Below are 13,639 nucleotides of genomic sequence, written 5' to 3' on the forward strand. Positions count from 1 at the left end.
GGCTTCCTCCCCCTTCCCGGCTGGCCCGGCGCGCCGGCGGCTCCGGCAGCCGCAGCGGGCGTTCGGGGACCGGGCGACGCGAGAACCGTGCGGAGAAGGACGGTGCGCACGCCAGCCGTGGAGAGACCCCTCCCTCACTCACCTTGCGCCGGTGACTGGCGCGGCTCGGAAGACGGGGGGGGGGTCAGGGGTCAGGGGATCAGGGGGTCAGTGGATCGCGCATGGCGCTCCGGGAGGGGAGATCGGCGCCAGCTCCAGCGCGCCTCCGCGGATTTTCAAAGTGCGCTTAAGTCCACTTTAAAAAAAACTCCGGCTAAGAAGTAGCCGCAGACTTTTGACGGACGACTCCCTACCAGATAAAAAAATGTGCCTGCCTGCGCCTAACCAGATTATTTATTTAAAAAAACCAAACCACCCAAAACAATGCATCGCCGTCCGCATGGAGAAGAATGAGGCTGAAAGGTGGCGCCGTGAGAATTTGCCGGGCGGTACCTGAACGTAAAACGCTTTGAAATGCCAACAAGAAAAAAAAAAAAGGTAGGATAGGAATAAAATATTAACAGACAGGAATTATTCTGCCGGACGAGGCAGACGAGACCCCCGGCGCCCCCTCCTCACCCATGCTGGCGATGATGCTGTGCACAGGCAGCCGCGTCAGCCCGTGGTAGACGGTCTTGGAGAGGCTGCGGCGCTGGCACTGCTCCTGCTGCTTGAAGACGAAGGCAGAGTTCTCCTCCTTGGAGACGTTGATGTAGAAGCAGGTGTCCGAGGCGGCCATGATGTGGCAGGGCCCGGGGTTCAGCAGGATGCTGCTCTTGCTCTCCTGGCAGACCCCGATCAGGCACACCCCGTACCTGCGGGAGGAGGACGGAGCGGCAGGCACTGGGGGTCAGTGAGGGCAGGAAGGCGCACAGGACCCCCCCCCCCCAAGATGGATTGCCCTGAGGTTAGGGGGGGTCCGAGACCCCTGCGATGGATCACCCTGAGGTTAGGGGGGGTGGGTGGGGGGTGTGTGAGACCCCTGAGATGGATCGCCCTGAGGTTAGGGGTGGGGGTGGGAGCCGAGACCCCTGAGATGGATCGCCCTGAGGTTAGGGAGGTGGGGGGATGTGTCCTGAGACCCCTGAGATGGATCGCCCTGAGGTTGGGGGGGGGGGAGGTTGAGGGGGGTGTCCGAGACCCCTGAGATGGATCACCCTGAGGTTAGGGGGGTGGGGGGATGTGTCCGAGACCCCTGAGATGGATCGCCCTGAGGTTCGGGGTGGTGGGGGGTGTCCGAGACCCCTGAAATGGATCGTCCTGAGGTTAGTGAGGGGGGAGGGTGTCCGAGACCCCTGAGATGGATCGCCCTGAGGTTAGGGGGGGTGGGGGGATGTGTCCGAGACCCCTGAGATGGATCGCCCTGAGGTTAGGGGGGTGGGGGGATGTGTCCTGAGACCCCTGAGATGGATCGCCCTGAGGTTAGTGAGGGTAGGGGGGTGTCTGAGACCCCTGAGATGGATCGCCCTGAGGTTAGGGGGGTGGGGGGATGTGTCCTGAGACCCCTGAGATGGATCGCCCTGAGGTTAGGGGTGGGGGTGGGAGCCGAGACCCCTGAGATGGATCGCCCTGAGGTTAGTGAGGGTAGGGGGTGTCCGAGACCCCTGAGATGGAGCACCCTGAGGTTAGGGGGGGTGGGGGGTGTCCGAGACCCCTGAGATGGATCGCCCTGAGGTTAGGGGGGGTGGGGGATGTCCGAGACCCCTGAGATGGAGCACCCTGAGGTTAGGGGGGGTGGGTGGGGGGTGTCTGAGACCCCTGAGATGGATCGCCCTGAGGTTAGGGGGGGTGGGGGATGTCCGAGACCCCTGAGATGGAGCACCCTGAGGTTAGGGGGGGTGGGTGGGAGGTGTGTGAGACCCCTGAGATGGATCGCCCTGAGGTTAGTGAGGGTAGGGGGGTGTCCGAGACCCCTGAGATGGATCGCCCTGAGGTTAGGGGTGGGGGTGGGAGCCGAGACCCCTGAGATGGATCGCCCTGAGGTTAGTGAGGGTAGGGGGGTGTCCGAGACCCCTGAGATGGACCGCCCTGAGGTTAGGGGGGGTGGGTGGGGGGTGTCAGAGACCCCTGAGATGGATCGCCCTGAGGTTAGGGGGGGTGGGGGATGTCCGAGACCCCTGAGATGGAGCACCCTGAGGTTAGGGGGGGTGGGTGGGGGGTGTCTGAGACCCCTGAGATGGATTGCCCTGAGGTTAGGGGGGTCCGAGACCCCTGAGATGGATCACCCTGAGGTTAGGGGTGGGGGTGGGGGCCGAGACCCCTGAGATGGATTGCCCTGAGGTTAGGGGGGGTCCGAGACCCCTGAGATGGATCGCCCTGAGGTTAGGGGGGTGGGGGGTGTCTGAGACCCCTGAGATGGATCGCCTTGAGATTAGGGGGGTGGGGGGTGTCTGAGACCCCTGAGATGGATCGCCCTGAGGTTAGGGGGGGTGGGGGGTGTCTGAGACCCCTGACATGGATCGCCCTGAGGTTAGGGGTGGTGGGGGGTGTCTGAGACCCCTGAGATGGATCGCCCTGAGGTTAGGGGTGGTGGGGGGATGTGTCCTGAGACCCCTGAGATGGATCGCCCTGAGGTTGGGGGGGGGGGAGGTTGAGGGGGGTGTCCGAGACCCCTGGGATGGAGCATTAATCCCCGAGGAAAGAGACACCACCCCCCCCCCCCGGAGCCTTCCACCTCTTACCCCCTCCCCTCTGCAGATCACTGCCCGCCGCTGCCTTACTTTTTGTGGGCGTGGAAGGAGGCGTAGGTGAAGCTCTTCCCCTCGTAGTCCCCAAAGAACTTGCTGTCGCCCAGCCTGATGTGGTAGACCTCGTTGGCCGAGCAGCGGCTGTAGGATCGCTGCCATTCCTCGGGGGAGGACGTCCCATCCCTACGGGGGGGGGAGAAAAGTAGAAGTCAGCATCCGCTGCAGGACCAACCCTTCCTGTGCCCACAAGAGACATCTCTCGAGGCTCCACGCAAGCTGAGCCCTCGCCCTGTGCACCACAGTACCCAGGCGTCCTGGGGTTCTAGGGACGGGTGCATCTATCATCCCCCCCGGTTTGATGAACCCTCGTTCCCTATTGCCAGAAGTGACTCCAGCCCCCCCCTGGGGAAATGGAGAGGGGAGGTGTCCCAGCCATTGTACTTCCATCCCTGCCACGCCCCCCCTTCCCCCGCTCACCCCGGGGGGGGGGGGGGACGACGAGACAGACTGCGCCCCCGCCGGGCTTCGCCGCGGGCTTACTTACTGCCCCCGGGAGGTGTGGATCAGCAGCGTGATCAGGGTCGACGTGGCGGGGCAGACGCAGTTCAGGGCCAGCATGGCGTATTTAAACTCCTCCTCGCACACCACGTGATCTGTACGGGGAAAGAAGGGACAGAGACGGAGACCGTGAGTGGCCGAGCGAGGATGGTCGGGGGGTGGGGGTGAGGGAGGGGTATCTGATCTGCGCCCAGACTGGTCTGCAGGAACCCTGCTGGGTCCCGAGTAATCTCGCTGGGTCGGGAACCAGCCGTGCGTTCTGGGGATCCTTGCTGGGCTGGGAGTTTGGGAGGCCGAATCAGGACCAGCGAGGGTGAGGGCTGCGGGAGGCTGGAAGACCTGGGGACCAGCTTTACCTGCAAACTTGATGTGGAATTTGTTCTCTGGCTTCAGAATCTGAACGTAGAGGGGGCAGCTGGGGGCAAAGTCCTTCACTGCCCAGGCCCTCAGAATAGTTTGGTGATCCTGCAGAGCGAACAAATTCAGGAGCTTAATGGCAAAACCAGGGACACCCATTTCCTGCCCCACAGCTAAACAAGCGACACACAGTTCCCCTCTAATATCTGCACAAGTGACACACAGTTCTCCTCTAATATCTGCACAAGTGACCCACACGTTCCCTCTAATATCTGCACAAGTGAAACACAGTTCTCCTCTAATATCTGCACAAGTGACCCACACGTTCCCTCTAATATCTGCACAAGTGACACACAGTTCCCCTCTAATATCTGCACAAGTGACACACAGTTCTCCTCTAATATCTGCACAAGTGACACACAGTTCCCCTCTAATATCTGCACAAGTGACACACAGTTCCCCTCTAATCTGTACAAGTGACACACAGTTCTCCTCTAATATCTGCACAAGTGACACACAGTTCCCCTCTAATCTGTACAAGTGACACACAGTTCCCCTCTAATATCTGCACAAGTGACACACAGTTCTCCTCTAATATCTGTACAAGTGACACACAGTTCTCCTCTAATATCTGCACAAGTGACACACAGTTCCCCTCTAATCTGTACAAGTGACACACAGTTCTCCTCTATCTGCACAAGTGACACACAGTTCCCCTCTAATCTGTACAAGTGACACACAGTTCCCCTCTAATATCTGCACAAGTGACACACAGTTCTCCTCTAATATCTGTACAAGTGACACACAGTTCTCCTCTAATATCTGCACAAGTGACACACAGTTCCCCTCTAATCTGTACAAGTGACACACAGTTCCCCTCTAATATCTGCACAAGTGACACACAGTTCCCCTCTAATCTGTACAAGTGACACACAGTTCTCCTCTAATATCTGCACAAGTGACACACAGTTCTCCTCTAATCTGTACAAGTGACACACAGTTCTCCTCTAATATCTGCACAAGTGACACACAGTTCCCCTCTAATCTGTACAAGTGACACACAGTTCCCCTCTAATATCTGCACAAGTGACACACAGTTCTCCTCTAATATCTGCACAAGTGACACACAGTTCCCCTCTAATATCTGCACAAGTGACACACACATTCCCTCTAATATCTGGACAAGTGACATACAGTTCTCCTCTAATATCTGCACAAGTGACACACAGTTCTCCTCTAATATCTGCACAAGTGACCTACACGTTCCCTCTGATATCTGCACAAGTGACACACAGTTCTCCTCTAATATCTGGACGTGACACACAGTTCTCCTCTAATATCTGCACAAGTGTCACACAGTTCTCCTCTAATATCTGGACGTGACACACAGTTCTCCTCTAATATCTGCACAAGTGACACACAGTTCTCCTCTAATATCTGGACAAGTGACACGCAGTTCCCCTCTAATATCTGGACAGGTGACACACAGTTCTCCTCTAATATCTGGGCAGGTGACACACAGTTCTCCTCTAACATCTGCACAAGTGTCACACAGTTCTCCTCTAATATCTGGACGTGACATGCACGGGTGCAGGAGGGAAGGGAGACCATACAACCCCCAGCCCGCATGTACCGCAGCAATCCGGTCCACCTCAAAGCGGTTACTGAGGATGAAGCAGGCCTCCGCGTCGTCCATTCTTCAGCCACAGCCGCCAGGAGAGAACGTGGCGTGGAGACAGGGAGGAGGGGGGGTCAAGAAAGGAAAGAATAAACATTACACCAGATAAAGAAAGGGGGGGGGGGTGAGAAAATGCATAAGGGACAGGCCGGCTAGGGGCATCACGCTGAGTGGGTGCATGGCACTGGTGTCCTGGCTGTGCTATATCAGCAATCCCCATCCTCACACCATACATAACCCCCTGCACCTGCCAAAGGACAAAATGACTGAAGAAGAGTCCGGGGCAATATCTGGACCCCACGTTACCGAATCAGGAAAGCTGGCTGCTCTGGGATAACAGAAATGCAGGGGGCTCACTGCCCCCTACCTGTGTGATGGATGCCCAGCCTCCTGATATGGGTGGGGGGGGGGGGTGCCAGGGGGCTCACTGCCCCCTACCTGTGAAAGGGTGCCCAGCCTCCTGGTATGGGTGGGCTCACTGCCCGCTACCTATGTGATGGATGCACAGCCTCCTGGTATGTGGGGGGGGGGCGCCAGGGGGCTCGCTGCCCGCTACCTGTGTGATGGATGCACAGCCTTGTGCTACAGCAGTAAAAGCTCACTTTGCTCTCATGAGGTCCTGGTCCTTCAGCGCTGACCCTTGAAGGTAGATGACCCTCTGAGACCAGAGTGGGATCTGTACGACCCTGCGCACCTGCAGGTCCATCTCGGTTGGGCAGAGGATGACGACGTAGTAATCCTGTATGGTAAAAGTTGAGGGGGTGGAGAAGGGCAGAAGATGGTTAAAGTATCCCCTTACTGACACCATCAGCGCCCTTTATTAAAGTCTTTCCCAGCTACGCTGTGAAGAAATTAATCTGAGGTGGGGGGGGGGGGGGGGGGAGAGGAAGAAAGCAGAGAGAGGAAAGGACTTTGACTCCTCTTCCTCTCCTCCCTGCTGGCTTTTCCCCCCTCCCTGTTTACTCAAACACCTGTCAGATCTTCTCCAATTACACAAGTTCAGTTTGCAACAGTAGCACTCAGCAAAAAAATAAAACTTATAATTATGTAGCAAACAAATATCTGAACAAAAGTGAGGCGAGCTGCTGAGGTTTTTCTCTTTTTTTAAATTTTACTATCCTCCTCCTCCCCGGTCCTCAGCATTGCAAATCTAAGGAAATCAGGGCAAGGGGCTGTTGATCATTAGAGCCACAGTTTATTTCTTCATTCTTATTAACCGCTCACTCAGGGAATCCCTGGTCAGTGCGGTGTACAACAAATGTAAACAAATCAATATACACCTCAATAAAGCAAACAATAAAACACCACGATAATAAATCAAACAAATAAAAGCAAAAATACAAATCAAATAAAAATTAATAATTACTTCAAATTACCTGCACTGGGCCAGAGGATTAACAAATACTGCTTGCTTACAGGTTCTAACATGGGAAGAGCCAAGATTTCACCTTCTTCCAAAAAAGGAGGTGATTTGCCTCCATCCACAACTCCCTGGGTGCCGGGTTCCACAACTCAGGGGCCTATGAGGGGAAATAAAAAAGCTCTTCCTTCCCAGCTGGGCGTCTCGGTGCCCCCTAAACACTAAATGAACTCTCTGATGCTGAGCGGACACATCTCCTGGGCCCATAAACCTCTAGCAGCTGCTGTAAGTCGCTTCGCGCATTAATTAGGTTTGTACTCCTCTTCCCTGAAGTGGGAGGCCATTGGAGCTGCACTAATTCTGCAAGGAAAAGCCATCAGTCAGACTCGCTGCCACACGCTGCGCATAACCTGCAGCCCACGAATGCACTTAACTGGCAAGATAAAAGCCTGAACCACGAACCGAAAAACACTGCCAAAGACCGGCATCCCCAAAGCCTCCTCAGTAAACGAAGTTTGAAAAGTATTTGCTGCGCTACCTCAGAAATACAGGACTCAGAATCCCACTGACCGGCTCTTTCCTCTTCAGCTGGCCCTCAGTTCCACCCGTCCTATCAACCACGCTGCTTTCCCCATACTCAAAAGTAAACCAGCGTTACAAAACCGCTTAGAAAGCAAACCCAAATCCCCATTAATCCTAGTCACAGTATCCTCAGAACGTTTTCCAGCAGGCGTCACACTGATACGCATTTATTTATTCAGGAAAACATGAAGCATGAATACAGATCTTCATCAGAGCCCCATGCAGGCGTCACACTGATACACATAAAGCATGAATACAGCACAGACAGCTGAAGAACGGATCTTCATCAGAGCCTCATGCAGGCGTCACACTGATACACATAAAGCATGAATACAGCACAGACAGCTGAAGAACGGATCTTCATCAGAGCCTCATGCAGGCGTCACACTGATACACGTAAAGCATGAATACAGCACAGACAGCTGAAGAACGGATCTTCATCAGAGCCTCATGCAGGCGTCACACTGATACACGTAAAGCATGAATACAGCACAGACAGCTGAAGAGCAGATCTTCATCAGAGCCCCATGCAGGCGTCACACTGATACACATAAAGCATGAATACAGCACAGACAGCTGAAGAGCAGATCTTCATCAGAGCCCCATGCAGGTGTCACACTGATACACGTAAAGCATGAATACAGCACAGACAGCTGAAGAGCAGATCTTCATCAGAGCCCCGTGCAGGCGTCACACTGATACACGTAAAGCATGAATACAGCACAGACAGCTGAAGAGCAGATCTTCATCAGAGCCCCGTGCAGGCGTCACACTGATACATGTAAAGCATGAATACAGCACAGACAGCTGAAGAGCAGATCTTCATCAGAGCCCCATGCAGGCGTCACACTGATACACGCAAAGCATGAATACAGCACAGACGGCTGAAGAGCGGATCTTCATCAGAGCCCCATGCAGGCATCTCACTGATACACGTAAAGCATGAATACAGCACAGACGGCTGAAGAGCGGATCTTCATCAGAGCCCCATGCAGGCATCTCACTGATACACGTAAAGCATGAATACAGCACAGACAGCTGAAGAGCAGATCTTCATCAGAGCCCCGTGCAGGCGTCACACTGATACATGTAAAGCATGAATACAGCACAGACAGCTGAAGAGCAGATCTTCATCAGAGCCCCGTGCAGGCGTCACACTGATACATGTAAAGCATGAATACAGCACAGACAGCTGAAGAGCGGATCTTCATCAGAGCCCCATGCAGGCATCTCACTGATACACGTAAAGCATGAATACAGCACAGACAGCTGAAGAGCGGATCTTCATCAGAGACCCAATCAGGCTTCACCCTGATACACGTAAAGCATGAATACAGCACAGACAGCTGAAGAGCGGATCTTCATCAGAGACCCAATCAGGCTTCACCCTGATACACGTAAAGCATGAATACAGCATGGAGAGCTGAAGCGTAGTCTCAGGGAGGAACAGTTTTTAAAATCAGGGGGGCAGGGACCATAATGAATCGCACACACTTTTATTCCCCAAAACAGCAGCAAGAAAAACAAAACGCAAAAGGAAGTGAACTGCATCAGCGGACAGGGAAGGAGAGCCCGGAGGAAGACCCGGAGGGGACGCAGTCATCGGGCTCCTGGGTGCTTCTGGCAGCCGAGCTGTGGCAGCTGCCTGCGTCCTGACCACCTGCGCTGCGAGAGATTTCTGCGTCTCTGCCGATAAACAGCAGGTGTCTGCCGCCCGCTCACCATCCGGAGCCGCCTCCGGCGCTCGCACGCGTGCAGCAATTAGGATGTTTATTAAAACAAAAACAAAAACAGCCACGGGGGAGGGGGAGGGGGATCGCAGAATTGCAAGCCGCTCCTCTCTCCTTCCCGGAGGATCCACTCAAAACGCGCACCGGAGCTACGAAGGCGGAGGAACGGCGCCCTCCCTGGGACCGAGCCAGCTCGGCGGGGGTAATAGTGCACCAGGCTGCGGGGCAGGGGGGTGGGCTCTGCTTACTGCCTCCCCTGGCCATCAGCGGGGTGCAGGGCGGTGCTGCTCCTCGCTCTGACCCCATGCCCTCTGCCAGGCCAGGCGGATTCCCCCCCCCCCCCCCCCCCCCCCCGCCGCCCCCGGATCAGTCTCCCCATCGTGGGAACTCGGGATCATCCTTCAGGGGCCTCCCCGGCTCCCCCACCCCTCTTCCAAACCACAGCCGTATGCAGCAGACGGCAGCGTCCCCAGACGGAGCCGGATAATTAGAAAGCCCGGGCAGAAGCTGTTTTAATTCGGCACCCGTGCACATGCAGGGCCAGGAGAGGAGAGGCAGCGATGCAGTTCTGTTTCACTGGGCACCGCTTCCCAGAATCCAGCCGGTGGCAGGTGGAGGATCCGGCTCTCACTCTCCCCCCTCCCAGGATGGCATTCCCTGTCCATCCCCCAGAACAGAGCAGGGAATCATTAGGAGCACCTCACGTGCCCAGGTACAGCAAAGGAGCTTCTCACCTGCCCAGGGGGTCACCAGGAGCTTCTCACCTGTCCAGGGGGTCACCAGGAGCTTCTCACCTGCCCAGGGGGTCACCAGGAGCTTCTCACCTGTCCAGGGGGTCACCAGGAGCTTCTCACCTGTCCAGGGGGTCACCAGGAGCTTCTCACCTGCCCAGGGGGTCACCAGGAGCTCCTCACCTGCCCAGGTACAGCAAAGAAGCTTCTCACCTGCCCAAGTACAGCAAAGGAGCTTCTCACCTGCCCAGGGGGTCACCAGGAGCTTCTCACCTGTCCAGGGGGTCAGCAGGAGCTCTTCACCTGACCAGGTACAGCAAAGGAGCTTCTCATCTACCCAGGGGGTCACCAGGAACGTCTCATCTGCCCCGGGGGTCACCAGGAACGTCTCACCTGCCCAGGGGGTCACCAGGAGCTTCTCACCTGCCCAGGGGGTCACCAGGAGCTTCTCACCTGCCCAGGGGGTCACCAGGAGCTCCTCACCTGTCCAGGGGGTCACCAGGAGCTCCTCACCTGCCCAGGTAAGGCCGAGTGCTGCTCACCTGTGGATATCACTCAGGTCTTCTCAGGGCACAGGACTAAGGGAACGGTTCCTTAAGCGGAACAAGTCTTACTCTGTAAATCAGTTTCCACCCCCCCCCCCCCCCCGTGCTCACCTGCAAGCGGGGGTGGGCGTAGAACTCGTTCAGGAAGTCCATGAGCAGGTCAATCTTCAGCGAGCTAACGCACAGGACCACGTGCTTCTCCGTCTGCGCCCGGTAGCGGCTGTAGTTCCCGCCGGACTTCTGCCGCTCCATCCACAGGAAGGCCAGCTGCTCGAACTGAAAGAGAGGAGGCCGGAAAAGGGTGAGTCCCCCTCCCCGGTGAGCCCCCGGACACAGGAGCCCAGACAACAGGGGGCTCGCTGGTTCCATCCTGTGGCCCTCAGAGTGATGAGCAGAAGCCACCGCCACCGGCAGGGACACCGTAACGCCATCCCTCCTTTCTAGTCCCTGTCTGCTTGGCCTCCTGCTCCCCCAGGGTCATGAGCCTGACAGGAGGGGAGCTCTCCAGCCCTCCCCCCCCCCCCCCCCCCGGGCTCCGCTCATCATTTCCAAGGGACAGGGAGGCATCTGCACTGGGGCCGCCCCGCCCATGTCCTGAATGTGCAGGTCCCTTCGGAGCAGGACCGGCGGATCCTGCCTCCCCAACGCGAGCGTCCGAGATATGCAGGCAGTCGCCCGCCCCCTCTCCCCCTGCCCCCCCCCCCGGAAGAATGGAGTCCAATGCCAGGTCCAGCGAGCACGTCCTTAATACACGTGGCCCACAGCCCAGGAAACAGCCTTGGACATATCATGAAGTCAGCAGCAGCAGCGGGTGTCAGCCCAGCCAGGAGGGACGAACGCCGGGAGGCGGAGGAGCCGCTCCCCATCTGCCGGGCTTCTCTCCAGGATCTCCAGTTCTGTGAGGGAAACACGCCTCCTGGGATTCGGGAGGGGGTGGGAAAGATGGCAGGATGAAAGGGACATCTACCTCCCCTGCCCACCCCCCCATACCCCAAAAAACCTTTCACAGGCACCGCACTGACTTGGAGATCCCCTGGAAGCTAAAATATTACAGCCCAAAATATTGAAGAAAAAACAACGCATCAGGTGAATTCTATAAAGCCGGGCCAAAGGGCTTCTTATTCCGCAGCTACTTGAAAGGAAGTGCAGAGATTAACAAAATCCTTACAGATGCATCTAGATTAACAGGAAATGCTTGATATTATAATATCAGTGACTAATATTCAAGATTAGACTACAAGAAGGACTGGAGGGATCAGGGGATGGGAGCAGGGATACAGAGCCCGTCACCTCTAGGACTGGAGGGATCAGGGGACGGGAGCAGGGACACAGAGCCTGTCACCTCTAGGACTGGAGGGATCAGGGGACGGGAGCAGGGATACAGAGCCTGTCACCTCTAGGACTGGAGGGATCAGGGGACGGGACCAGGGATACAGAGCCTGTCACCTCTAGGACTGGAGGGATCAGGGGATGGGTGCAGGGATACAGAGCCCGTCACCTCTAGGACTGGAGGGATCAGGGGACGGGAGCAGGGATACAGAGCCTGTCACCTCTAGGACTGGAGGGATCAGGGCATAGGAGCAGGGATACAGAGCCTGTCACCTCTAGGACTGGACGGATCAGGGGACGGGAGCAGGAATACAGAGCCTGTCACCTCTAGGACTGGAGGGATCAGGGGATGGGAGCAGGGATACAGAGCCTGTCACCTCTAGGACTGGAAGGATCAGGGGACGGGAGCAGGGACACAGAGCCTGTCACCTCTAAGACTGGAGGGATCAGGGGATGGGAGCAGGGATACAGAGCCTGTCACCTCTAGTACTGGAGGGATCAGGGGACGGGAGCAGGGATACAGAGCCTGTCACCTCTAGGACTGGAAAGATCAGGGGATGGGAGCAGGGATACAGAGCCTGTCACCTCTAGGACTGGAGGGATCAGGGGACAGGAGCAGGGATACAGAGCCTGTCACCTCTAGGACTGGAGGGATCAGGGGACGGGAGCAGGGATACAGAGCCTGTCACCTCTAGGACTGGAGGGATCAGGGGACGGGAGCAGGGATACAGAGCCTGTCACCTCTAGGACTGGAGGGATCAGGGGACGGGAGCAGGGATACAGAGCCTGTCACCTCTAGGACTGGAGGGATCAGGGGATGGGAGCAGGGATACAGAGCCTGTCACCTCTAGGACTGGAGGGATCAGGGGATGGGAGCAGGGATACAGAGCCTGCCACCTCTAGGACTGGAGGGATCAGGGGATGGGAGCAGGGATACAGATCCTGTCACCTCTAGGACTGGAGGGATCAGGGGATGGGAGCAGGGATACAGAGCCTGTCGCCTCTAGGACTGGAGGGATCAGGGGATGGGAGCAGGGATACAGAGCCTGTCATCTCTAGGACTGGAGGGATCAGGGGACGTGAGCTGGGATACAGATCCTGTCACCTCTAGGACTGGAGGGATCAGGGGATGGGAGCAGGGGTACAGATCCTGTCACCTCTAGGACTGGAGGGATCAGGGGAATGGGGGCAGGGGTACAGAGCCTGTCACCTCTAGGACTGGAGGGATCAGGGGATGGGAGCAGGGATACAGAGCCTGTCACCTCTAGGACTGGAGGGATCAGGGGATGGGAGCAGGGATACAGAGCCTGTCACCTCTAGGACTGGAGGGATCAGGGGATGGGAGCAGGGATACAGAACCTGTCACCTCTAGGACTGGAGGGATCAGGGGACGGGAGCAGGGATACAGAGCCTGTCACCTCTAGGACTGGAGGGATCAGGGGATGGGAGCAGGGATACAGAGCCTGTCACCTCTAGGACTGGAGGGATCAGGGGATGGGAGCAGGGATACAGAGCCTGTCACCTCTAGGACTGGAGGGATCAGGAGATGGGAGCAGGGATACAGAGCCTGTCACCTCTAGGACTGGAGGGATCAGGGGATGGGAGCAGGGATACAGAGCCTGTCACCTCTAGGACTGGAGGGATCAGGGGATTGGGAGCAGGGATACAGAGCCTGTCACCTCTAGGACTGGAGGGATCAGGGGACTGGGAGCAGGGATACAGAACCTGTCAGCCTCTAGGACTGGAGGGATCAGGGGATGGGAGCAGGGATACAGAGCCTGTCACCTCTAGGACTGGAGGGATCAGGGGATGGGAGCAGGGATACAGAGACCTGTCACCTCTAGGACTGGAGGGATCAGGGGACGGGAGCAGGGATACAGAGCCTGTCACCTCTAGGACTGGAGGGATCAGGGGACTGGGAGCAGGGATACAGAGCCTGTCACCTCTAGGACTGGAGGGATCAGGGGACTGGGAGCAGGGATACAGAGACTGTCTACCTCTAGGACTGGAGGGATCAGGGGATGGGAGCAGGGATACAGAGCC

At 56.9% G+C, this 13,639-nt stretch overlaps 1 protein-coding gene across 1 annotated transcript in view; it reads right to left on the bottom strand.

Moving 5' to 3' along the window:
- The window catches only part of LOC115080951 (potassium channel subfamily T member 2-like), a 94,981-nt gene that overhangs the window by 31,403 nt on the left and 49,939 nt on the right, over window positions 1–13,639 (bottom strand). The window contains exons 11-17 of the mRNA XM_029585426.1: window positions 10,379–10,543; window positions 5,922–6,058; window positions 5,275–5,338; window positions 3,641–3,749; window positions 3,271–3,379; window positions 2,760–2,909; window positions 619–854 (exon numbers count right to left, since the gene is read on the bottom strand). Coding sequence (XP_029441286.1) covers window positions 619–854; window positions 2,760–2,909; window positions 3,271–3,379; window positions 3,641–3,749; window positions 5,275–5,338; window positions 5,922–6,058; window positions 10,379–10,543 — 970 coding nt within the window. The remainder of the gene's footprint in view (window positions 1–618; window positions 855–2,759; window positions 2,910–3,270; window positions 3,380–3,640; window positions 3,750–5,274; window positions 5,339–5,921; window positions 6,059–10,378; window positions 10,544–13,639) is intronic.

The sequence above is a fragment of the Rhinatrema bivittatum genome, chromosome 19, assembly GCF_901001135.1.
Source record: "Rhinatrema bivittatum chromosome 19, aRhiBiv1.1, whole genome shotgun sequence".
Classification (NCBI taxonomy): Eukaryota; Metazoa; Chordata; class Amphibia; order Gymnophiona; family Rhinatrematidae; genus Rhinatrema; species Rhinatrema bivittatum.